Source organism: Sorex araneus, chromosome 6 (assembly GCF_027595985.1).
Source record: "Sorex araneus isolate mSorAra2 chromosome 6, mSorAra2.pri, whole genome shotgun sequence".
NCBI lineage: Eukaryota > Metazoa > Chordata > Mammalia > Eulipotyphla > Soricidae > Sorex > Sorex araneus.
In genome coordinates this window covers 45,911,569-45,939,077 of record NC_073307.1, presented here as the reverse complement: position 1 = coordinate 45,939,077, position 27,509 = coordinate 45,911,569, and the positions used below count along the sequence as shown (strand labels likewise).

General features: G+C 40.8%; 1 protein-coding gene and 1 non-coding gene across 4 annotated transcripts in view; both read right to left on the bottom strand.

Annotated features, from left to right (window-relative positions):
* Positions 1-13,058, bottom strand: part of FBXO38 (F-box protein 38) — a 45,138-nt gene extending 32,080 nt beyond the window's left edge. For all 3 annotated transcript variants that reach the window (XM_055142187.1, XM_055142188.1, XM_004620594.2), the window contains exons 1-5: positions 12,978-13,058; positions 5,423-5,620; positions 3,184-3,317; positions 1,235-1,398; positions 883-1,048 (exon numbers count right to left, since the gene is read on the bottom strand). In XM_055142187.1, coding sequence (XP_054998162.1) covers positions 883-1,048; positions 1,235-1,398; positions 3,184-3,317; positions 5,423-5,550 — 592 coding nt within the window. In that variant the 5' untranslated portion in view covers positions 5,551-5,620; positions 12,978-13,058. The remainder of the gene's footprint in view (positions 1-882; positions 1,049-1,234; positions 1,399-3,183; positions 3,318-5,422; positions 5,621-12,977) is intronic.
* Positions 5,712-5,818, bottom strand: LOC129406220 (U6 spliceosomal RNA). Its single transcript, XR_008630880.1, has one exon. It is a non-coding gene; the product is annotated as a U6 spliceosomal RNA (small nuclear RNA).
* Positions 13,059-27,509: the final 14,451 nt, after the last annotated feature.

Sequence of the window (27,509 nt, the reverse complement as noted above, 5' to 3'; positions counted from 1 at the left end):
AGTTTGTATTACAAATTTTGAGAGCACAGAATCTCTTATCTAGATATCCAATCTAAAACAAGCTGCTGTACCAGAACTATTTCTTGATCTTGTGAATTAATGCCCCAGACTTTTTACTCCCTAGAACTCCATAACTCTGCACAGAAGTCTTATTTCAGTAATAATATTTCTTATCATTCCTCCTGCCCTCCTTTATGAAATCTCCTGAATCAGTTTCACAAATTTTCAGTTCTTTGGAACTATCACCACAATAAGTAAGTTATTCAGATACACGGTATATAGATTATAAATAACATAATTAATTTTTTAAAAAATAATGTGAGTAAAATAATAAAATATAGATCATTTCCATTACCACAAGAAGTGGTACTGGAAAACTCTAGAGGGTAGGACCAAAGGTGGATTTTTCTAGAACAAGGCAGTAGAGCAGTATTTCTACTCAATGGAAATAAACAGTAATGACACCAACTCCCCAACACTCTGTAGCTTCCAGAACTAAAAATCGGTCAAAAAGGAAATAGGTTGGGGCTGGAGAGATAGTACTGTGGGTAGGATGCTTGTCTAGTTAGGATTGATCAGCATTCGGTATGATCCCGAGTCAGGAGTGATCTCTGAGGGCAGAGCCAAAGTAAGCCCTGAGCGACATCAGGTATGGTCCAAAAGCCCGGGGAAGGGAAAGGCAGGGGGAAGAAAAGAAACAGCTTTGTTCAGGCTGTGAAGCAGGATCACTCCCACCCACACTCATCCCCAGAACCCTTAACTTGTGTGTGGGGGGGAAGGGGAAAATCAACCCATAAAATCACTCCTAAAATTCATTCTTATTCCCTTTCAGTGAATATTCAATTCGAGGTGTCACAAGCAACCCAAAAAACATGTACTCACCAACTAAGTGTAAAGTTTGAATTTTGGCTCCTATAGGGATTTTCAGTTTATTTTCAGGGGGAATTGGAAATGCTCCATTACGATTACGAAATTTCCCCAAAATATGAACATGTGGCATGTATGTCCAAATGGATTCTACCAATTCCAAATGAGATGTTTCCACACCCTAGAAAATTATACCAAAGGCAGTATAAGAAAAGTTTTAAATTTAGCATCCAAAGTTTCTGCTTCTATAAGATGCTAAGTAATTAATAGAATAAATAAGTTTCTTATGGATGAACACACATTTTCTATTCTTCTCTTGATTTATTTGATATCACTTGATGTCGGGTAGTCAACCGCGTATGCTCACCACTAGGTTTGGGCATGCCTGCAGCGCTTCCAGAACTCCGGGAATGCTAAACGCCTCGTGGCCCCGGACTCTTCGTCTCTCAAGATATCTAGGGTGAAGGCCATACAGCTGCTCAACGTCTGGCATCTTTTTCAATAGTGTTAGAAAACTGGAATCTGTGAAGCCTGAAATCAAGAGTATTGAAAGCCATGTTACTAAGCACTTATAATTTTTATCAAAAGTTAAAAAGTTTCCTTTTTAAATTCTCAAAAGGCTAATATGTAATATGACAACTTAGACAAATGGTTTCAATTGAACACATAATTTTTTAGCAACAGAGAAAAAGTGTCAGAAATGACTACTTTATATTAGAGCTGGGAGTTTATCATTTGTCATTTTTTGTTGCTGCTACTACTTCAGGCATTGAAACCCTCAAATGTTAACAACCTTTGTAACCCATATAACTTGGGACCGCCCAACCTGGTGAATGAAGGACTACCTACCTGATCTACACAACTGTCCCTCTCACACAAAGATCTGATCCCTAGAACATTCAGAGCTCTGCAGAGAATAATACTAAGGGAATGAGTCAAAGACTATCCTTGTCTGCAGGAACCTTACAGTCACAAGCTAAGTACCATTTCATGTGGGGTCCTTTAGTCTACCTCTATCCATTTCCTTATAATTACTCTGCCTGTTCTTATCGTTTCTTGGATATTACAGACAATCCTTTCTTTTGAAAAAGACAGATGCACACTGGTTAAGAGGACATAAATGATCCAAACTCAGAGGCCATGAGGTGACTGGAAACTATCTGGGTCAGCTGTGCTCCACAGTAGCAATTAGCTAGAAGGAACCAGAGAGGCAGGGACTTCCCTAGCCACAGATGTTAGTGTGATATGTTGGGGGCAAATCTGTACATACGATAATTTATTACCTGGGGGATTTTTTTTTGTTTTTAATTGAGGCTGTTATAAAAAGTAAACAGAAATATTAATTCAAAAATAAAAATGAAGCTCAAAATCATTATACTGTATATGTATTTAAATACACATAGCTCAGGTTTTCAGAAGTTGTTCAAATTTTATAGGGTCAGTTCTGGTGATATTTCAACTTTAGGTCTACATAACTGAAGAGAAAGAGGAACCTCAGAGACTCCTTTGTTTTCTGAAGTCTTACCTCTTTCCGGAAAAAGCATGAGAATCCAAAGTTATAATGGTATAAATCATGCAGTATTGCATACAAATAAACTTTACTTAACATTTACTACATAGCAGGAATGGGGAACTTTTTCTCTGCACAGGGCTATCTGGACATGTATAGTCATTTGCAAGCCACACAATGGGCAGAGGCAGCTGAAGAAAAAGTCGCTATCTATCTGTCCCATCATGTACCTGGGCCAGATCACACGATTTTAAAAACCTTGTATGTCCCATATACTGGACATTCCCCACCCCTGCTATGTAAGGAACTACTGTAGAGAAGTGCAGATTCTTCTCTAATTTGGTGAAGGATGGGGATGTTAACTCAAACTATCATGTGGGAGTTCTGTCAACCTGCCTCTTGATAGATGCTAGTTTCTGTAGTAGAGTAGCTTTACAAACACAAGTGTGTGTTTACCCAGAGTATACCGTGAAGAGGTACTGGAAAACTATAAAAACCTGCATTGCAGAAGGAAGGACTCTTTGTCTAATGTGGTAAAGACATTTAAACAGCATGTACTCTACACTCATATAACTATGAAACAGGCTGATGAACTTCCTTAGGAAATAGAAGAAATAAAAAATAGACCTTCAAAACAGTGTAAAACCTCAGGCTAAACTTTGATCAAATCTAAACCATCTAAATTAATTTAAACAAAATTCTTCCTTCCCTACCTACAAGATTAAGAATGCCTTTCTCAAACTGGATGGGAACATTTTTCATTTCCATTAGGGCTCCACTGAATCTAACAGGCTAAATATACTTACCACTTGGCATATATTCCCACCACCGCCCTGCACAGAGATCCACAACCCTCACAACTCTGAGATACAAGGTCACTGCTTCTTTTAGCTTCCGGGACAGACATTCCATACACATGATATCCTGCAGAGGGAGGTACCTTTGTGAGAGAAAGAAACTCATATTTAAAGTGGGCAAGTGTGTCCTCTGGTAAGTTTTTTTCTATCCTTATTCTCCTACCCCTAAAATGAAATACGAGCACAAGGACATTTAAGGGATATTAAGGTTAACTTGCATATGAAAGTTTTTTGTTCGTTTGTTTTACTAAAATCAGAAGTCACAAAAACGCTGAAGCAGTCAAACATAAAAAAATAGCATATGTCCACTTCAGTGTCTTTCAACCACTAGTAGTTGTTGACCATAGAAATTTCCTGCTGTAACACCAAAACCTTACTGCCACTTAAAAGTAATGTGCCTGGATAAAATTTTACTTTACACTATTAGATTTTAAAATGAATACACAAAATACTATCATAATAATGTTGTTAATTTTTTTCCTTAGTCTGCAAATTATTTTTCCCTATTTTAGCAAAATAGCAAAAAAAGTAAAAAAGCACTGCTTTGGAGTATTTGGAATATGTCATTTTCTTCCAGTATCTTTTCTCTGAGGACACCCACTCTGATCAAATTATTACCTAAGTTTTTAAGTGAGAATACACCATCTGAACACAATTTCCCCTTTTTCAACTTCTCTCATTAGCACTTCCTAAAATTTTCCAACTACTTTTTTTCTGCTTCTTTTGAGTTATGTTACTGTTTTGGCATATTGAATACGCCCCGGGTAGCTTGCCAGGCTCACAATGGAGATGTTACTGGTGTCCGCTTGAGCAAATCGATGAACAACGGGATGACAGTGCTACAGTTTTATTTATGTAACATCTATATTTGAAAGATTACAAGCATTCATTTTTTTCTTTCTCTAAACACCCTTTCCTGGTATGACTAGATTATTGATAATGGTGATGATGATACTAATAGGTAAAAGCCACCCTTTATCCAGCTAGCATTTTATATATATATAAAACTACCTTTTACAACCTTAACAAGTAGTTCTCTGCAACACAATCTGTTTCTAATTCTTTTTCCTTTCTATGTTCAATCTAATCTCTGACTCTTAGCGAAAGTTGGACAACAGAAAGCACTGGTCACAACCTTTCTATTACTATGGCCATAGTTGAGTTTGGCAACTTTTCTTTCTGGTTCTCTTAAAACCTACCTACACTTGTCTAAACAGTCCCTTCATTGTGTTATTTAAAGTATCAGACCAGTATCTCTCATTTCCTACTAGAATTCTTTCTGAAACAGTGCTGTTATAACGTCATTTTACAAGAGGGAAATTGGCTCAACAAAGCTAACCACTGCAAAAAATTAACATCTAGGTAAGAGATCAACACAGAATGACTCTTGATTCCATAAACTATGCTAATTCTAGAAGAAAAGTCTAGGTTGCCTGTTAAGCGTTTCTGTTTCATTTTTTTTTTAAACCATCAGTTTCTTTCCCTTCCCTTTAAGACTAGTTTAACTACAGAAAGCAAATAAAACTTTGCACACAAAGGATTAAATTGTTAATCTGTAGTCTCTAAAAACTGGATACTCAAGTAAGATAATTTTCAGAAATGATATATACACAAAGTATAATTAAAAAAACAGACTTTTCTAAATTAAGCTTTGCTACTTAACAGTTTTATAAAATTCCTCCAAAGTATATTCCTAAATTAGCAGTAGACTCCCTTTATTTTTGTTTTGTGCTGTTTGGATTATTTTGGGTGCCACACTGGTGGTGCTCAGCACTTACTCCTGGCTCTCTATTCAGGGATTATTCCTGGAGGCACTTTGGGGATCAGATAGGTGCTAGGAACTGAACCCAGGCAGGCTATGCTCAAGGCAAGTACCCTGTCCGCTGTTATCTCTGGCCCCTATTTCACAAGACTCTTGTTTCAATTACATGTGAGTACATGTGAGTCAAAAGGATCAGAAACATGGTCTTGTGCTACACGTATAAAGTACTATAATAAAAAAAAGGCAAATCTATCAATTAATAAGAACTGGAATTATAACAGAATTTTCTGAGACCAAAATGTACCCCATTTCTAACAGCTAGGAAATTAGGAACGGGATTTAAATTCAACTTAATTTAAATGAAGTTGCCAAATACAGCTATTGTGCAACACAACTTCTAGGTAAATGAAAAAGTATCAAACTTACCTAAAAATATGGCAAAGCACTTCATGTGAAAGTTGATTCATATAGTCCTTTGTTTCATCTGGTATGGTTTCATCAAGGATTTCATTACTCATAAGACATGTTTTAACAATTTTCTTTCTTGGACCCATTTTTGTGTTAACACCAGTATCAAAAAACAAATTTCAAATCTTCCCTCTTGATTACTTGATTTCAAAGAACCTAAAAGCAAGAGAATATAGAAGGCTAAAGCAAATCAAACACAGATGGAAAATGTATCCTATAAAACCTAGGAAGAGCAAGGCTTTTTTTGGGGGGGGCGGAATGCTTCATAAATGTGCATGTCATCCCTGTGCAAGGGCCATGCTAATTTTCTCTGTAACACTCCAATTTCACTATCTGTGCTGCCAAAGAGAGTCCAGCAATACTTATTTTCAAATAAAAGAGTACAGGCTACATTCAAATTAACAAACAGCAGACGAAAGACAGGCTGTCTTTTTTCTGAAGGTAATAAGAAATACAAAGATGCATTATGAATAGCAAAAAATATCCAGAAATCAGGAGTCCTAGATTCTAAATTTCATCTTACCGCTTTGCAGCTTTACTCAATTTCTCCATTTAAGGTTATTAAGTCAGGTCAACAAAACCTGTTTCAACCCCAGAAGCATCTGATTCTAGCATTGTCCCAACATAGATGACTTTTTTTGGATTCTAGTCCTGTAACTACCAAGAACTACACTTATTAAGTTGAATCACCTTTTAAAGTCTTCATTTCTTAAGCTCATTGATAAAATAATTTTGAATACTTTTTCACTTATTACATTTCTATATATTTATCTGTCATATCTTAAATATTTCTTAACTGAAAAATTTGAGGGCTTGGAACCTAGTACAGCAGACAAGACACTTGCTTTGCACATGGCCAAGCCTGGTTCAAGAACCTCAGTGTCTCATATGGTCCTGAGTCCACCAGGACTATTCCCTGAGCACAGAGCCAGGAGCCAGTCCTTGAGCATCACCAGGTTCCCCCTACCCAAGACAGAGTTGAGATCAGCTGCTTTAAGTATTTTTGAAAATACAAAGATTTATAATGTGAGAGAATGTAATCAACTATTACATGCATAAGTTTCCATAAATGCACCGAGCTCATTCTGATTTCTGCTTAATAAGAAAGTTAAAGAGCTCTGCTCCCATGTTTGAAGATGTTTCAGTAATTCCAAAGATGGCTGATTTGTAATCCGCAGATTATACTGGATGGAAAACTTAAAATTGCAATCTAGGTTTGGTATAGATTAATTTTATGAATTTTATAGAGTATTCCAACTTAATATAAATGGTCCAGTTCAATATAAACTTATGAAACAACCGCACTCTTTGAATTAAAAAAGCTCTAAAAATAATCCCTTAAAAGAAGCTAATTAAAAAAAAAGTTCAAGTATATAAAAATGTATCTGCTGAACAAAATAAACTCCCCCACAAATATAAACTGCCTCCCTTTCCCAAACAAATATTATTTTCCCTACTGCAGTTTACTGGTTTCCCATACTAGACACTCAATATATTAAGATCTTCCACCCTTTTGAAAGACTTGTTGAAGTCTTGTCAAATTAATCTACAAGACTGTCCTTACAATCATTTCTACTCTTCTGTTTTTCTGCAATGGTTTCCTAATTATCCACATAATTCCACTCTACAGTCCACATTCCAGTCCAGTAAGGCCTGGAAAATGGTCAATCACAGAGCAGGCTCATGATTAACGAAATTACTGAAAAAACTGCTTACCATACACTCCACATTGAAGTTAAGAATAACTTTTTAAAAAACATTTCTCTATGAATTATGCAGAAAATGTAGAGCATATCTAAAGCATTACAATTTGCATAAAAGAAAAATGTCACGTGCTGTGCTTGTTTGGGGCATTTTGAGAAGAATCCATGAAAAAATGTGCCAATGGTTGCCTCTGGGCACTGAGGAAAGGTGTAGAAAGAGACTCGGGCTTTCCATACTCCGCTCTCTGCCTAAGAACTTTAGACAACAGTTTCCCAAAGTAGGGGCTAGCAGCTGGGGCAGGTTGCTGCAGAGATCCAGGGTGGCTGCAGCAGCCTCAAGTGTAATTGGGGAGTGGCGGGTGATTTTTTTTTTTTTTTCCTGAAAAGGGGATGAGAGGTCAAAAAAGTATAGAAATCTGTTTTGGGCCGATCATTTATATTAGAAAACAAGCAAAAACAAGCCCACAGGAACTGTTTCCAAAGGGGATTCCACCCCACCCCCCAGTTTCTCCTTTGGAAACAGTCTGAAATCACCTTTCCAGTATCTGCTTTCAATCCATCTCACTCCCTCAGCATACTGACTCCAGCTGCACCCAAATCCCCAATTCCCCCTAGCGAATGCTGACCATTCGTTCCTATTATGCTATTAACTTGACAAGAATGTTCTTTTTCTCCCCTTTTATTTTCATTTTTCTGTTGTTTTGTTTGGGGGCGATCCCCAACAGTCCTCACTCCGGGAGGGTGTGGGAACATATGGGGTGCCAGGGGTTGAACTTGGGACAACCACGTGCAAGGCAGGCATCCTCCCTGCTGTACTGTCTCTCCAGCATCTCTTTTCTCTAATTTTTGACTAGAAAACCATCTCCCTTCAAAATTTGGCTTAAAATATTAAATCATCTGTGAAAGCTTCTGATTATCCACCTTTCCAATCTTCCGAGGCTTTAATAATAGTTGCTTTTACTCTAGCAACTGTATTTTCTAGGGCATGTTTCTGGCAGGAAAACAATTTCAATCTCCTGCCTCTACATGTTAAGTCTCTTGCTCCTAATAAATTCACAAATACTGATAAATGACTTTTTGATCAATCTTTCCTTTATCCCATATGCATTCAGTTGTTTCAAGGCCACTCAGCACCAATTTCATGCTCCTATAAATTCTGTTTGCTACCAGAGCACTCAATGATCTCACTGACCTGTGTAACCCCCAATGATCTCATCAACATGTGTAATCTGGCAAAAATGTAATTAGCTATTACTCCAATAAAGATGCACAATAAATAGCTACAATATAGCATATGAATTCCTAAACCAGGCACAGATCAATCCATGGATTATTCTAATATTCTGACTTAATCTCCAGCACAGGACTTACTTGCACAATCTTCACAATTTATATCCTTCGAGAATATCAAGATCTTTACTTTTTTGTACTTAGATCAAAATCTGGTTTAGACTTCTCACTATCCATATCATCTTCAAATTCTGGCTTCTATCATTCATTCTTATCTTATAATATTATACTTTTGTATAAGTTAGATTTAAGAGCTCTCATGCACACTTTACAGGCCAACACTGTATACACGTTAGATCTGCAGCACCACAAAATCCACTTAGTCTATAATGCGCTTAAGCTCTAACTACCAAAGGCTAAAGTTTAGGTGAAAGATGCAATATATATATATATAACTGTATCACTGGCATCCCGTTGCTCATTGATTTGCTCGAGCGGGCATCAGTAACGTCTCCATGTGAGAATTGTTGTTACTGTTTTTGGCATATTGAATACGACATGGGTAGCTTGCCAGGCTCTGCTGTGTGGGCGAGATACTCTCAGTAGCTTGCCGGGCTCTCTGAGAGGGATGAACAATCAAACCTGGGCCAGCCTGGTGAAAGACAACACACTAGCAGCTGTGCTATCGCTCTATATACATATATACATGTGTATATATGTGTATATATATATATATACATATATAAATTTCCCATCTCTTGCCTATAATTGAAATTCATTCTTGTAGCTACCTATTCCTAGCAGGTTTAATCGTAACTCCTTACTCTAAATCTTCAGTGGGAAGGACCATGTAAAGAGGAACATGGGATTAAAGATATGACCTCCACCCTACACTGAGGGGTGTGATAGATCAGGGCCTTTAGCCAGATGAAATCTACCAGGTTTCCCCAACTCAAGTGTCCCTGGAAATGTTCAGTAGGTAAAAAGCTGCCCCACCAACAGACACATTCATTATCCCTTACTAACATGCAAACTCTACAAGGACAATAACATCGATTCAACTCCATTGACATGAAAGAACTCCAAAAGGCAGAGGAGGCCCAAAGACCTGAGTAGGACAAAACAGAAAGAGAAAAAGGGAAGCTCTTCTAGGTACTAGGAACAGAGACATTTCAGCATGTCCAACAAAGGAGGCGAGGATGGTGAGGGACAAGTGAGTGTGAAGTAACTAGAAAGCTTAAATTATATGAAGACTATAATGTTGTTTCTAGTGCTATTTTTAGAGTTAGCAAGTTCTGGGGCTCAGTCTTTGAATATCAAAGAAATACTCTTCAGACAGAATTAAAGATTCTGCAAATTTGGTGAAAAGTTAGAGGATCCTGATAGAATATTTAGCCATATAGCACTGAATTTTTTATGGGCCACATATATATTTGAGAGACTACAATAAAAACTTGCCCATTTTCTCCCTAAGAGAAAACCAAATTATACCTGAATTCATGTAATGCTGAATTACCTACAGAATTTCAAGGCCTTCAAAGATAAACAAAAGCTGGCCCAGAGTCTGTATCCAAGACTGGCTCCTTCAACGTTCAGGCTGTCTGCTGGAAGTGTTGCTCAAGGGCACATATTAAGCGCAAGGGGCTCGGTCAGCAGTCAAGACTGCCAGTCTGTACCACAAACGCACTGTCAAGGCAGTCCTCCTCAGTGCAGCTGCCTCCTTGCATGCCAAAGGTACACCCCGGTGTTCAGAGACGGGCTTCTGGATATTCTTGATAAAAGTGCTGCTGGCTACACCCTCTTTCACAAATAAGGCTTTCTGGCACATCTAATACAGACTCCTTTTAGTAGCCTAATCTCAGCTATGGGTAGCCCACCATCTTCCTGTGACTACTCTTAAGCCTCTCATTCTAAGTCTAGGGATTTTGTTATGTTCTGTTGTTGTTGTAATTAAAACAGTGTATCTCTCCAAGCATATAGAAAACGAGAGCCACATTAGTCAAAGGAAACATGATTTTTTTTGTCTGGCAGCCCCAAATGCATTTTGAATCATAAAACTTGAGTTTGCCTCATGAGCCTTCTGTAAAGCAGGGTCTTCTCACAACAGTCTCTTAGGGACTCCTTTTCTCCTAATCGGTGACATCAAATCTCTTACTTTGAATAAAACTATACTACCACCTGGTTGTTCCAAATTCATTATGGTTGTTCCCAAATTTATTCTTTAAATTATTTAAATAATTTAAAGTTTTTTTTGGGGGGTGGCACATCTGGTGGCGATCAGGGATTACTCCTGGTGGGACTCGAGGAACCATATAGGGGGCTGGAGGGACTGAACCTGTGTCAGCAGCATGCAAGGCAAGCATCCTACCCACTGCCCAGGCCCAATTCTCTTCATTTCTAATCCTTAACCCTATAGTTACTTTTATTTCCTAACAAGAAAACGCCAACAATTCCTTGCTTACAAAATCAAGTTATTCCCCTTTAGACCATCTATTTCCATGAAGGATTTTAAAACTTCAACTCTTTCAGTCCCTCAATGTGTCACAATTAAAAGACATCCTCAACCTGTTCTATCTTGTCAATAACATGCACCTCTGCCTGATTTATTCTACCAATTACTCAGTCCCACTTTTCTAGGGTATCTGTCTCTAATGAACACACATCTCATAGCAGTTCAAACCAACACAGTTTGCAACAGACAAGAAAACTTAGAAAACTCTTTAATTAGACTGGCAAAATTCTTAATTTCCCATTCTGTCTGCAATTCCGAGCAATTCTCTAGAGAAACTTCATCCATCCCCGCAACACAATAACTAACTGTCCATGAAGAACTTGGTGGTGAGACTTACAATCTCAGAGTGGAGAGAGATTCCAACTACCAGGTGCCAACAACCTCAGTGATTTCGATTCACAATAATTTACTTGTCATTATGCTAACCAAAAACACCTCTCTTCCCTTTAAAATCTGCCAATGTCCTCGGTCATTCTATCTGGGCAGAGGCTGTTCTGTTCAGGTTCCTAGTACTTGTTTAGCACTCACTTACTGGCATCGCTTTGCTTGTTTTCAAGTAACCTTACATGTCATCTACTGCTCAAATGGAAAACAAAAACCAAGAATTACAGGGCTGACAGGATCCTGGAATCAGAGAGTTCAACCTTTTTTCTTTCAGTTAGGGAATCGGAGGATCAGACAGGAAAGTCAGTTTATCCGAAGTTGGAGAGACAGAAAGCACCTGTAATGAAGCAAGGGCCCAGTGGTGCTCAAGTCTAATTTCATCCCATTGGATCATTATATTTTAATAAAATCTAGATTTTCTTGTTCCCCCATTCTAAGCCTTAGCAACTTTACTTTTTACTAAAGTAGCTGTAGTACATAGTCAATTTGAACACATACACACATACACACACACACACACACACACACACAAAACCTAAAAAGATATTAAAATCACAGCAATGACACACTTGCTATGGTAAAAGGAAAGGCACCTTATGGACCACCTAGGTAAAAGGAAAGGCACCTTATGGACCACCTAACTGGTTAATTGCCAAGGAAACCCAAAAATTACAGAGGCAGATTTCCCAATCTACAGGATCATACAGATTACTGTGCACCCTCCACACCGGAATCTTTTTCCCCCTCCCTCTGAAAATCATATGCTCCAACGAACCACCATTCTATCCTGCAGCTGTGCTGGGAGGATGAAGAGGGTGATAACGAGGCAGGCAATGACCTTCTTTAACACGTTCACTGGACAGATGAGAAAAGCTCTCGTCCACAGAGACGGGATCTGCCCAGTGACCCAGCAAGTTAATAGCAGCTCTAGGGCAACACCAACATAACAGCTCTTTCTTTTTAAGGAGCTGTGTTTTACAGCGACACCGAAATTTACATAACAAAGTCTTCAGGCTCCAGCGTCCCACTGCCCCGGAAGCACGGGCACCTTCCCGAGTGCCCAGCTGCCCTTGGGCACGCGCCGAGGCGGGTCCGAGGATGGCCCACGCACGCCTGCTCACGGCCGTCCCCGAGCGGGGAGACTCGGGGAAAGCGGGCTGGGAGGCCGATCTGCGGAGCTGGAGTGGGGGGCGGCGGGGGGCGCCCACAGCATCCCGCTGACCATCGTACAGACTCGCCGAGTGGGCAAGGTCAGCGGGAGGGTCAGTGGGCTGGGGGTGCAGGGGGCGAGCTGGGCGCCCCGCGAGGGATGCGTGCGCTCACCGCGTCGCCAGGGGCATGCCCGCAGGACGCCGACCACAGTGGCCTGTCCAGTTTACCCAGCCAAACCCTGACAACGCCGAGATGTGGAAGTCGAGAGGCGCGGCGTGGCCTCGGGGGGAGCCCCGCCGACCCCCCTCCGCTCTGCCGCCGCTTCTCCGGGCCCCAAACCCTGGGTCAGGCTCAGAGGAGGTGGCAGAGCCGCGAGCAGGGCCTAGAAGGCCAGGAGCCACACACCCCGATCCTCCTCGGCCCCAAGGCAGCGCGACACGCAGGCGGCGGGCAGCCCGGAGGTCCCATCCCGCCGCCCGCGCCCCTCCGCGGCGCCCGGCCCCCGCGGCCCTGCCCCGGCCCCCCGCCTCACCTCCGCCGGCCCTCCGTCTGTTATTGTGGTTGAGAGGGAGGGAGGAACGCCACCGACGCTTCCCGCGGCCCCCCTCCGCCGCACTTCCGCTTCCGCCGCCGCCGAGGTATTTCCGGAGTAGAGTCATCCGGGGCGGAGCTGCAGGACGAATCCATGTTGGGTGTGGAACCGAAGCGGGGGGCGGGGTTGCTCGGCAGCCATATTGAGTGTGGTGCGTCGGGGCCGTCAGTGCCGGACCTTCTACGTAATAGTTTGGGTGGACTAGCGTGCTAAAGTGTTTGACGTCCGGGAACAGGTTGTGGTTCTGGTTTTTGTTGTTGCTGTTGTTGTTGTTATTTTAATTTTTTACTTTGGCGTCGTCGATACTTTGGCATTAGTGGCGTTGGACCACGATTTGTCATCTGCAAGATGACAAGGTGATTGGTTCCAATAGAATTTGTTGATTTTCACCGTTCCAGCTAAAGAAAACTTTTGGGGGGCCTGTTTGGTTTACTTGTGGGGATGTGTGAGACAGTTTGGATGTGTATTGTTAAAGTAATCATATTTTTGATACATTATCCATGCACATAATCAGTAGTATTTTTCTTTTTAATAAAAAAAATGAGACTACTTACACTATGTAGTCTCAATTAAAAACTCGTGACTATACTCAAGTTTGGGCAAGAATCAACATGATCTTCTGTTTAATGGATTTGAAACCAGCTTCACAGAGAAAATATTTACAGAAAATGTGTGTTCAGTGTCAGAGTGTCTGGGAGTTTTAAATTTCCATATCTTCTTTGGGATTCAGAAATAAGACTCTGAATCCAGGCATTCTTAACTCTAAATGGTCTAAAATACCTAGATAAAATGAGAATTAAAAACACCTCATGAGGTTAGTGCGTATTGATACTGAGACATGATTGGAGAAAACATGGGCTGCTTATGCCAAAGAAAAGAGTGAAGATGATTTCCGGATGCCCTTAATTCTTCAACTGTAGATTGTGGTCCCATATGTGGGGTTGTGTAACTTGTAAAATAAAATTTCTATGATTTGTTATACACAAAATATGTTGCTTGTCTAAAATTTTTATAAATTTACATACTAACGGTCGTGTAAAAAATTCTTGGGTGAAAAGAGGTTGCAAGTGGAAAAGTTTAAGGAGCCTCCAGGGTCTTTTCTATTCTTTTCTTGGTTGTTTGCATATCTATTTATTTTTCTCTTTACTGTGGTTTGAAGCAAGCTATTTCAGCTTGTCTTCTGCAGTCACATTTGTGCCAAACCATGTTTCTTAACTTGCAGCTCTGAGAAGAAATGTAAAATAGATCTAATTATATTTATGCACCAGTCATCTTAATTCCAGCGTTTACATTACATTATTACTCAAAATAAATCATATTCTCATATCAATTGCTACATTTTCATATATGAATATCACCGTCACTGTATCACTGTCATCCCATTGTTCATTGATTTGCTCTAGCGGGTGTCAGTAACGCCTCCATTCATCCGAGCCCTGAGATTTTAGTAGCATCTCCTTACACGTCCTTACAAATGGTGCTGTATTAGAGCCTCTTTCAGGGTCAGGGTTATGAGAGCCGTTATTGTTACTGTATTTGGCATATCGAATATGCCACAGGGAGCTTGTCAGGCTCTGCCATGCATATATAAATATAAATGCATAAAATAGCAAATCCTTTTGTTGTTGTTTCCTGATACTTAGTAGAAATTGGTTGTGAAAGTATTTGGCTCTGAGTCTGACTTAAGTAAAAGGCATTCAATAGATTTATTTTAGAGCAGTTAAATCAATTCTTTAATTATTTTCTGTGTTTGATTAGCATGTCTCAAAGGAAAAAATAAACCTAGTGAAGTGTCCAAAAATATTTATAATTAAGATGTTTCCTACCTCAAATTTAGGAAGTGAGGATGGAGAAAGCATACCTACAAGAATTATAAGACATGCTTGAGAGATCTTATGAATACTGAGTGCCTACTGTGCACAATTGCACATCAAAACTAGTTTGGTTTTAACATTTAACAATTTTAGAGCATATACAATGCCCAAGTTCCATCTTCAAGAACTTTTTTTTTGGGGGGTATGGTGGGTGAGTGGTGGCAAGTACTCAGTTTGGGGATCACTCCTGGTGGTGCTCGGGGAGACCATGTAGGGTACCAGGGATAAAACTCGCAAGGCTGCATGTAAAGCAAACTCCCTATTCAACCTACTATCACTCTTCAAGAACTTTTGTTCCTACAGAATATTTTTTTCATTAGCGTCCTGGATTTGTGTTCTGTCCTGTCACAAAGTGTCATCCTTTGAGATGACTCAGCTCTCCAGGAAAATTTGCCCTCTGATAAATGGCCCTGAACAGCAGTGTTGTTGTTTTACATTAATCTCCAGTTTAGATCTACATCTAAAAACATTTGTTCTCGTATTCTCATAAGTCTAGAACAGGTCTCTTCTTTCCCTTGAAACTTTCCAGATCCTTGGAGAACAGGTAACTGCTTTATTAGAAACTCTCATATTTATGGAACAGACTGTGGTTGAAGTTAGGGTCTGTCTATACATCAGGGCTACTTCCATCCAAGGATGCCATGCAGTCCTGCAATGTGGTACATTGCACACTGGGGATTGTTCACTTTATCTTTAGAGCTGAGCTCAGCTGAGAGTTTTAATGAAGAACCTTTTAAAAAAAAAATTCTTTTTCAGCCATTTTGAGTGGGAAATTGTATTTAGTGTTCAGCAATACAGACTTTAGGTCCAAAAATATCTGGTTAGTTACGAGTTCCTCTACTTATTGCCAGAGATGAGCACTCAACAAAGACTCAGGATTGTCATGTAAAAATGAACTGTATCACTGTATCACTGTCATCCTGTTGTTCATAAGTTTGCTCAAGAGGGCACCAGTAACGTCTCCATTGTGAGACTTGTTACTGTTTTCGGCATATCGAATATGCCACGGGGAGCTTGCCAGGCTCTGCTGTGTGGGCGAGATACTCTCAATAGCATACTGGCCTCTCTGAGAGAGTCGGAGGAATTAAACCTGGGTCAGCCACATGCAAGTCAAATGCCCTATCCGCTTTTCAGGGGCTGAGGCAATAGCACAGGCAGTAGGGCATTTGCCTTGCATGCGGCTGACCCAGGTTCAATTCCCAGCATCCCATATGGTCCCTTAAGCCAGTAGTAACTCTTCAGAGCAGATCCAGGAGTAACTCCTGTGCATTGCCAGGTGTAACCAAAAAGAAAAAAAAATCATACCAATCACACGAGTTTGGTTGGTTTTTAACACAGTTTGTTATATTGTGTCCTGATATTGTGTACTTAGCTGGGCTCTTTGAGTTTAGGGTTCTATGGAGCATATAGTTGGCTGTCAGTTGAAGTGATTTTTAGCTCAAATGGATTTACATCGTTGACACTCTAGGCCTGGGTATTCATGAAACAAATAAAAAGCCCATGGCTCTCTCTCACAGCTTTTTTTCAGTAGTCTCGAGCCACTTCCCCAGCCAGGAGAGCCGATGCCATGGGCGGACGAAAGAGAAAACGAGGGCCAGGCTGGTTGGTGATCAATTGCTGTGTATTTCATTCTCCCCACTCGCCTGTTCCAGTCTCACTAATCTCCCCATTCCAGTCTCATTCTGCCCCTAATTCCCATCTTCTCCTGTCCCCCATGCTAGTCTCTTGGCGCTCTGACTCATAGTTCTGGTTTCTCAGTCTAGTCTCTCCCCCTCCTCCCAACCTTGGCAGTAGTAACCACCCCCAGGGCAGGTAGCACAATCAACATATGAAAGCCCTTCCTGATTTCCTGAAGCCAGGAGATTCTGCTCAAGGGCGAAATACCACCTAGGGTATGTTTCTCCTTTCCTTAGTCCAATAGTCATTTAAACATTCATTTTAATTTTATTCCTTAATAATATGAGTCATTTTGTATGGACACAGTAAGAGATACATTAAGCTTATAGGATGGCTTTTCTGGGGTCATCTTGCTATAGCTCTCAGACTACAGTGCTCCGGCCAGATTAGTCTTTCCTAATCCTAGCAGGGTCCTAATCCAGTTTTTGCTCTTTGGATCATGGCAGAATTTGTTCATGATCGTGCTCTTAACTTATTGTTAAGTATTATGGCGCTTTGTACTGGCCCATTTCGATGCCCTGGGTCCATCCAGTTCCTCATCTGGACCCTGCTTTTGGGGTGCTAGGATGTAAGGGCAACTGAGCTTAAGTCAAGAAAAAATGCCCAGGAGTGAATAGTATAGGGAGTCAATTAACTCCCAGATTACAAAAGCATAGCATTAACTGTCTTCCTGTGTCCATACAAAAAGGACATTGCTCTGAAGTAACTATACAAAGGACATAGGAGAAGAGAAAATCAGCATTTACAAGTTAACAGTCTGATTAAAAGAGAAAGGTGATTGACCAGTTGGGGAAACAGAGCACAAAAGGAAAAGATTACAGATAAACACAGAGGAATGGGAGTGCCTCAGGATCACTGTGATGGGAGTAACCCAACAAACCTAAACTCCCTGTGGCAAGGCAGAAAGGACAAACCAATGTTATCCTACATAGGCCCAGCTGATACGCACACCTTTACATGAACTTTCACTCAGTTTAGAGTTTTTCAGAACAAAGAATTGAGTTCTGATAGGGAGCTCAGGTATAGAGAGGTTATAGAGAAAACTGTTAAAGAATTTATTATCTAATATCAATAATTCTGGAAATCAATTCTGTCACATTCCACTGAGGAAGCCATTAAGCCATTACAGAGTTTAAAAAAGAATAGGATGTTATCTGAAGAAATAGGCTGAGAATATCTGTGATTTTAACACACTACCCCACTTGTTTGTCCTGTATTTATTTGGATATATGTATCTAGAAGGAGGCCAGGGGTCCCCACCAGTACAAGTAGTCCTGAATCTTGAATTAATCTCATGAATTATTATTTACATGATTTCTAAAATTAGGGTAAGAATACACATAACATTTATCTTTTATCTTGTTATTTAAAATTTTTTTTTATACAGCACACCTGATGAGTCCAGACCAGGTGATACTAGGAGTCACCAGGTGGTGCTAGGAGAGATACATGTTGTTCCAGGGATTAAATCTGGGATTTTGCAGGTGCTTCTACTTGAACTCTCTTCTAGGACCCTTATAGACATTTTAAAATATATAATTCACTGTCATTGAGTACATTCACATTGCCTTGCAACTATACCACCACCTACCTCCAGGATTTTTTAATCTCAAATTTAAACAGTTCCTATTCACCCCTCCCCATAATTTACATTTCTACTTCTGTGTCTGGGTACCTTCTGCATAAGTGGAATCAATATATTGGTTCTTTCATATTTATATTCTCTCATGCAGCCTAATATCTTAAAGTTTTACCCACATTGTATCATGTGTCAGAATTTCCTTTCTTTTAGAGGCTGAATTCTACTATAGATGTACATATATATTTCCATATACATGTTACATATATTATTTGATGGTATAATATGTATATGCATGTACATATCTAATCATATTTTTGTTCATTTGTCAATCAATGGACATTTGGATTGCTTCCACTTCTTGTCTATTGGGATAATACTTCAATGAACTTGAATGCAGAAATATGTTTTCTCTTTCTTTGGATAAAGAACCACAAGTGGAATTGCTGAATCATATGCCATTTTGTAAAACTTTTCAGTAGCTTATGCACCATTACTATTCTCACCAATAGTGCAAAAGAGTTCCAATTTCTCATTCTTACTCAGATTAGTTTTAATGAGATAATATTTCTAACTAATTAGAAGAGTGCCTGGCATAGAGTAAAAACTCCACAAAGGTTGCTGATATTTAATTGGTCAGATGCCTCTTTTCTTTCCGTCTCAGCTACTATTGAGTTTGAAAAGCCTGAGCATTGAGCACATGGTATTTATGAAGTTCAGTTTCAGAGCGTTCTAAATTTCCTCATTTCATAACAAAAATACACAAAGGGATACATAAGTTGCAGTTGCAAAATCAAATACAGGGATCTAGGGAAGGGCAACAGCAACAAAAAAAGGCAGCCTGGATAGGAAGGTTTTTATAAAAATCATTTCTGAGCAAGAACTAAAGTGACAAGGCCTTTGCTTTTTATCTTCAATTTGTACCATCCTGCATAAAATTAAGTGTATGAGATGAGAAAGTGGAAAGGTAAAGGGTGAGATTTTGGAAACTTGATGAGCTTTCTTTCTAATATTTAACCTATGAGTAGTGTTCTTTTAGCCAAATCTCTGGGAGGATGAGAGTAAAGAAGTCATTCTTTAGAAAATATATTGTTTGAAATACCAAGAATTGTGTTTTACTAAGATTTATTTATTGTGAGACATTCATTTACGTGATGATATGGAATCTGGACATGTAAGACACCTGTACTGTAGAGATGACTGCAGAAGTCGCTGTTCTCAGACTGGAAGACATCATCAACTAGGAAGAGAGAGGTGGGAAATATTGGCAAGGTGGGATACTGTGATGCCTGGAGCAGCCGGCAGGCATTGAAGGCCCTCTGCAACCATACTAAAATAATCACAATCATTCTCACTAGTTCTCTTTCCTCTCCCAGTGGGTTTCTGGATCACTACTCATATTTCTGCCTCATCCTGATTTTAGTCTTTTCCTTTCAAATTTTTTATTTTTGCATTCAACAAAGTCGCAACGTCATTATACTAATCACTTAAAAAACATCAGTATCATACATAATCCTTGTGAGTTATATGAGGTAAATATTGCTATTTACCTCACACATGGGGGAGCTGGCGGAGGAACCCAGGTGCGTGTGACCCAGGGCCAAGATCTCCAAGGCTGCTTGGATCTGAACTGGGCCTCTTCTACCCAGATCCCCCATTTTTCAGTAACTAGGCAGTAACACCCAGAGACTGCCCCAGGCGCTGTGTAATCCTATCAATGGCCAACATCCAGAGACTATAAAACCAAGCTCCTGGAAGAGAGCAATGCAGTCTCTTGCCCCTGCACCTTGCTGTCTTCACCAGGGCCCCTCGGAGGGGACAGGTTGTGTTTCTCTTACCCCCCACCCCGAGCAGAGCCTCGAAAGTTGACGACCTCTGGAATCCAGCCATGGCCATGCTCAGGGCCACTCTCTACATGTTCAGATGAGCCTCACGCATGGGGGAGCCGGTGGAGGAACCCAGGTGTGTGGGACCCGGGGCTGAGATCTCCAAGGCTGCTCGGATTGGGACTGGGCCTCTTCCACCCAGACCCCCCATTTTCTAGTAGCTAGACAGTCACACCCAGAGTCTTCCCTGGCGTCGTGTAATACCATCAATGAGCAACATCCAGAGACTATAAAACCCAGCCCCTGGAAGTGCATGGCCACATTGCACACTATAATATAATACAATATAATAGATATCTAATAGCCAAGTTCTCCTTCTTGGAGAACCTGACAAACTACCAAGAGTCTATTGCCCACTTGGGAGAGTCTGGCAAGCTCCCTGTGGCGTATTCATATCCAAAATACAGTAACAGATATATACATATCTCTCGGAGAGCCTGGCAAGCTACCGAGAGTATCCCTCCCACACGGCAGAGCCTGGCAAGCTACCTGTGGTGTATCCGATATGCCAAAAACAGTAATGATAGGTCTCATTCCCCTGACCCTGAGAGCGCCTCCAATCATTGGGAAAGACAAGTAAGGAGAGGCTGCTAAAATCTCAGGGCTGAGTGCAATAGAGACATTACTGGTGCCCACTCGAATAAATCGATGAACAATGGGATGACAGTGATACAGTCATACAGTGAAATATTGCTAGTCCCATAGTAATAAGGAATTCAACTCAATTATTAATTCAGAGAGGTTAACTATTTTGCTTCATGGCACACAGCTAGTAAACTAGAAATTTATCATAAAATTTGGAGTGACTAAATTTAATATTTCAAATGACTGTAGTATTATAATGCCCCATGGCAATTTTTTTTAATCCCACTAAATCTTCTTTCAAACTTGTGCTCAAAACAAGATGTGGCCTCTTTAGGAAACAAAGCAAAACTAGAAACCTTAAAAGCACACATTTGTAGCCTGTCAACTCCCAAGCCCAGTAGGTATGGTTGCAGCCAACTCTCAGACTCATGTCTCTTTCTTTTTGGGAGGTCGGGAGGAGCACAGGTGCTCAAGGGTTACTCCTGGATCTTCACTGGGAAATTGCTCTTGGCAGTGATCAGGAGGACCATCTGTGATGCCAGGGATTGAATACTGGTCAGCTGCATGCAAGGCAAGACCCTATCCACTGTACCATCGCTCTGGCCCCTCACTCATTTCTCTTTCTAAGCTGCATGTCCCAGCTGCACATAGGGCTCAAAGCTTTCCCTCACACGTTAGGACTCTCCTTCTATAGGCTGAGCAAATGGGTTTCCCCTTTGTAAGCACAAAGCAGATCAATCTCTTTGGCTGTGTCAGGAGAAGACCAGGCAGAAGCTACTAAACACATGGCCCCTAAATTCCCAAAGCAGAGGCCAGCGAAATGGTGGTATAGCAGGCAGGGTGCTTCTCTTCCATGTTAAGGGGCTTAGAACAGAACTCAAGTAGTAGCGCCTACAAAATCCAAGATTTAATCCCTAGCACCACATGCATCTCCCCCAGCAACATTGGACGTGATGCTGGTGGCGCTCAGCATCACCAGGTCTGGATCCAAATACCATCAGGTGCTCCAGATGAAAAATTTTAATTACAAAGCTAAAATGATAAATGGTATGGATACTCTTACCGTAATTTTTATAAAAAATCATATGAGAAATAATTCATGTGATATAGTGCAGTGGGTAGGGCGTTTGCCTTGCACGTGGCCACCCAGGTTCGAATCCTTTGCCCCTCTCGAAGAGCCCAGCAAGCTACTGAGAGTATCTCACCGATACGGCAGAACCTGACAAGGTACTCATGGCGTATTGATATGCCAAAAACAGTAACAACAAGTCTCATGATGGAGATGTTACTGGTGCCTGCTCGAGGAAATCGATGAGCAACGAGATAACAGTGATACAGAGTCAAGACTAGGACTGCTTGTATCAATGGGGCCACCTGGTCTCCTTTTAGATACTTCTGCTAAAAAAGTCTACATACATCCATGAAATGCAGGACAAACAAATGGAACAGCATGCTAAAATCACAAATGGCTGTAACCTACTTATTCACTGTGAAATAGTATCCTGTTCTTTAACTATGTGCTGGCTTAGTGGCTTCTTCACTGGACTGTGACAGAAGTGGAATGTGCAGAACTACAGGAAGGTATATGATAAGTTCTAGAACAGTTAACTCTGGTATGTAGATGTCCTTAATAAATGTATCACTTCACTTGTCTTCCCATTGATCTTCAATTTGCTTGAGCAGGCGCCAGTAACGTCTCCATTTGTCCCTGTCGCATGCTAGTGTAGCCCAATGATATGTTTGCTCCAGGAAAATGATTAATGATAAATGATTAATAAATGATTAAGGAATATTATTCAAAGTCGTTCATAAATCTTTGCATATTTGGGGGAATTTTGGGCAAGGAGCACTTCTTTCTGCTGAAATTGTAACTCTAGAACTTTCAAGCATCCGCCACCAGGATGAGAGTAGGCAACAGCTGTCTCAGAATTTTTAAAAAAGCCTGGATGAATTTAAATGGAGAAAAATTTTGTGATATCTTTAAATTATAACCATTCCTGAATTCAGATGTTTCTCTGGCTTAGAAGTCAGATATAGGATCCTTGGGAAATTTCTTCTCTTTTTTTTTGAATCATCAATCACTTTGAGATTTTTTTTTTTTCCTTTTTGGATCACACCCGACGATGCTCAGGGGTTACTCCTGGTTCTACACTAAGGAATTACTCCTAGAAGTGCTTGGGGGATTGCATGGGATGTTGGGGATCAAACCCAGGCCATTCTCACAGCAAGGCAAAAGCCCTACCTGCTATACCATCACTGGGCCCCAAGCTGTCTTTTCTTTAGTGGTTATTCTTCCAAAGTTCAACCTGCCATGCTTGGTTTCCCCAGTAGGGGGTGTTGCTCACTCACTGAATTAGAAAAAGCCTTGAAAAGGTAATGCTGGCAAGTAGAGATACACTGTTCAAGGTGCCTGCTGGGATGGTGCAGCCATGTTTTTAAGTCTTGTTTTAGAAGAAACAAAGGGAATGACCAGGCATGGTTGCAGATATAGGAAATGGCATAGGCCTCAGGTGCCTGGGAGACTTCATCTCAAAAACCACGAAGGTTCCTGAATTATAAGAAAAAAAGTAAGGGCAAATAGGAAATGGCAAATAGACTTTATCTTCCATACCAAATGTGATTGATAAGGCATGGCAAGACGGCATGTTGAGAAAGATTTTGAGGCACTCATCTAGCTTAGTTTCATGGTACTAGTATCACTGATATCAGGTGTGGGCCTGAGGAGAATCAGGATTGAGTTTATATTCTGTTCGAGACAAGAGTACATTGCCCCGGGATGTACCAGTGTGGCCATGATTATTATTTGGAATTGAAAGCAACTGAGAAATGGCAGAGCCAAGGATTCAAGGCTAATTTCATGCCTTATTACCCGTCTCCCTATAAAGGATGAAATAAGATGTCTCCCCTTGGTCTGAAGGTGAGAAACAGCATTATAACCCCAAGTTGGGGTCCCCAGGTCTACTTTATTATGTTAATAAACCCTTTCTGGGACCAGGAGATAGTATAATGGTTAGGGTGTACATTAAACCTATGCACAACCTGGGTTTGATCCCCAACACACATGTCCTGTGCGTAGCTGTGGACAGCCCTGGAGGGTCCCCTGAGAACAGGGCCTGAGCAGCACAGAATCCTCAGAACCTAACACTGAACATCTGGCCTGGTTGACAGAACTGCTGGTGGGGACCCTGAACCTCCGGAGCACTTCCTGAGAGCCCCCCTGGCCCCCTACAAACAAATTAAAAATTAAAACCTTTCTATAGTTGTATTCTAAATCCCAAACATTTTTTTGTTCTGTCTTTATATCTCAAATGTATTTTCTTTTTGCATAATCTTTTTTTTAATAAGAATTTTATTTTACTGAATCACCATGTGGAAAATTACAATGCTTTCAGGCTTAAGTCTTAGTCATACAATGCTGAAACAACCATCCCTTCACCAGTGCCCATATCCCACCACCAAAAATAACCCACAGTACACCTCCTATCCCGCCCACCCCCGCACCCCTCCCCCCCACCTTGTAACTGATAAATTTCACTTTACTTTCTATTTACTTTGGTTACATTCAATATTTCAACACAAACCTCACCATTATTGCTAGGAGTACCCCACTAGAGTCAGACCAGTTGTGAAGAGAAATGAGGTCGCACGGCCGCAGTTTTGGATTTCTGTATTTTAACAACTAAGTTCAGGGAGATTTCTTCTGGATATTGAACCATTGCAAGCTTGTAAATCCCATCTGTGGTCGTCATAATATGGCGGTCCCCATGCCCTTCATCCCTTTCCTCTCCTGGGTGGGCATGGGGTCGAGGCTTAGTTCTCAGGCTGGAGACATTTTGCAAGGAACTGCCCATGTCGAAAGTGGTCTAGCTGGGTCTGGATTCATGCTCGTGCAGCTGCAGAGAGGCCGCACACGTGTGCGGCCCCCGGGGTCACATCTCGGCGGCAGCTTCTTCTTCTTCTTTTTTTTTTTTAAAAACTAAAAATGTTTTATTAGCCTGAAGAAGTCAGATCAAATTGAATGTCAGATGCAATTGAATGCTAAAAGATATTTCCATATTAGAAAAGCAAACATTAAAAGAATACCAGTAATTCTGCAAAACATACACCCACATTTATAAATTAGATATTTGGTATCACTTCACTTGGTCCCTTTGTTGTCATTCTTATTACATAGTATCTTGGAACATAATTGATTTCTTGAAGTGATCTACCTCTGGATTTAAAAAGCACCCCCCAAAAATCTGAATTTGCTGCTTCATACTGTCCTTACTTATCAATCCAATGTCAGTTAAGAATTAAATCTTTTATCAAAGTATTCTTTAAACTATAAAGAAGGAAGAGTACCTAGTGAATTTATCTCCACAAAGCTTTGAGAAAAATCTATCTTTGTAAAAGATTCATTTTAGTCTACTCTTAAGCAGAGTCATTAAAAAGCATAAGAGAAAAGCAGGGAAGATAAGACCAAGTGATGGTGGGTAATTTATGGTTAGTTTGACAAACACTGTCAGCAAGAAGAGTAAAAAGTTAAAATCTCAGGCATAAGATTTAGTTTTTAAAAATCATTGTTGTTTCCCATAAAGGTAGGAAAGAATGATGGAGAGTGAGGGCATTGACTAGGATCTTTCTGTACATTATATAATTTATGAACTTTATCTATATTCTAAATTTTTTAAAATTTATTTATTTTTAATTAGTGAATCACCGTGAGGGTACAGTTACAGATTTATACATTTTTGTGCTCATGTTTCCCTCATGCAAGGTTTGAGAACCCATCCCTTCACCAGTGCCCATTCTCCACCATCGGTCAACCCAGCATCCCTCTTACCCTCCGCAATCCCATCTCCCCCCACCCCACCCTGCCACTGTGGCAGGGCATTTCCTTTTGTTCTCTCTCTCTCTAATTAGGTGTTGTGGTTCGAAATAGAGGCGTTGAGTGGCCACTGTGTTCAGTCTCTAGTCTACATTCAGGCAGCTTCTTTTTACATAATCTTGCCTTGCTGATTAGGGCACAGATTTCATCGGATGTATCACTATCTGAAAAATTGATTTTTGTCCTGTGACCATGTTTACAGAACTGAGCTCACCAAGGGGGAAGACGTGGCTAGGAGGGAAGACTGAGACAGTGGTGGAGGGAAGGGGACACTTTGGTGGAAGGTGCTGGAATGTTGTGTATAGGAACCCTATTGTATTGTAAATCTGCACTGTAGCACTGTCGCCCCATTGTTCATCGATTTGCTCAAGTGGGCACCAGTAACATCTCCGTTGTGAGACTTGTTGTTACTGTTTCTGACATATCGAATATGCCATGGGTAGCTTGCCAGGCTCTGCCATGAGGGTGGGATACTCTCGGTAGCTTGCCGGGCTCTCTGAGAGGGATGGAGGAATCGAACCCGGGTCGGCCTAGTGCAAGGCAAACGCCCTACTTGCTGTGCTATTGCTTCAGTCTCATTGTAAATTAGCATGCTTCAAATTAGAAACAGACAAATAAAAATTTTTCTCTTACTAATCTCTCTCAGTGTTTTATAAAAATAGTCAAAGAACCAGTATCTCCACTGGTTCTTGTAAGCTTTATGTTTTATGATCGGGGAGATCCCCCAGGGAGGACTATCAGTGCCTCAGTCCACTGAACACTAATCATTCCATGCCAGTCATCCTAAAAAGGAAAAATCTAATGCCTATGGTTTGGAGGTTAGCGTCGGAGAAGTGGTCAGAAGCTTTAAGGGTCACATCTGAGATTTTTGGCAGACCAGGCTGGATGGTTGATTGCAAGGGACAGACGATACAGTGCTACCGGGGCCCTGATGTGTAATGTGAGGGATCACCAGGCACAGCCCCGAGTGTGGGGACACCAGGATCACACCTGTGTCTCAGGAATCTTCAGGGATATACGTGGTGGTAAGGGATGAACGTAGTCCTTGGATCTAACAGAGATTGGGCACATGCCAGGCTATACCAGCTCCCTAGCCCAGTCCACAGTTTTTAATCTCTCACAAGAATACTGCTAGTGGACTTGAAAAATCATCATGTTTGACTCAGAGTAACTTGGTTTACTTGAGGATTGACCTAATACTACTTGAATTTTTCGAGACTTAAAGGAGAAAGATTTTCTTCTCTTCAGGTTCTGAAATCAGACAGCATCTCATCAGCAGGGTGTCGTTCTAACAAAGAGACTTCAGCAAGTAAGAGAGGATGCTTACAGGGACAAAATGTATTGTAGAACCTATCATAGGTGGTTAAAATCAGTCACTTCTAATATATATTAGGGTTTTCTCTGACCTGGGGAGGTCAGAGCATTTTATTTTATTTTATTTGTTTTCTTTTATTGAATCATAGTGAGATACAGTTACAGAGCTTTCATGTTCAAGTTTCAGTCATACAATGATCGAACACCCATGTCTCCACCAATATTGCTGGGGAAATGGGGACATTTTCTACCACCAATGTCCCCAGTACTCCTTCTTTCCAATCCTCTCCCTTCCTCTGTGCAGACAATTTTCCTCTTACTCTCTCTCTACTTTGGGGCATTATGGTTTGCAATACAGATACTGAGAGGCCATCAAGTTGGGTGCTTTATCTACTTTCAGCACACATATCCCATCCCGAACTATCCCTCCAACCATCACTGACTTAGTGATCCCTTCTCTATTCCAGCTACTTTCTCCCCCAGCTCGTGAGGCAGGATTCCAACTATGGAGCAATATTCCTGGCCCTTTGGTATTGTGGGGTCTACTGTCCTTGGGTGTTAGTCTTATATTATGTTATTTTATATTCCGTGAATGAGTGCAGTCATTCTATGTCTGTCCCTCTCTTTCTGACTCATTTCACTTAGTATGATACTCTCCATGACCATCCACTTATAAGCAAGTTTTAT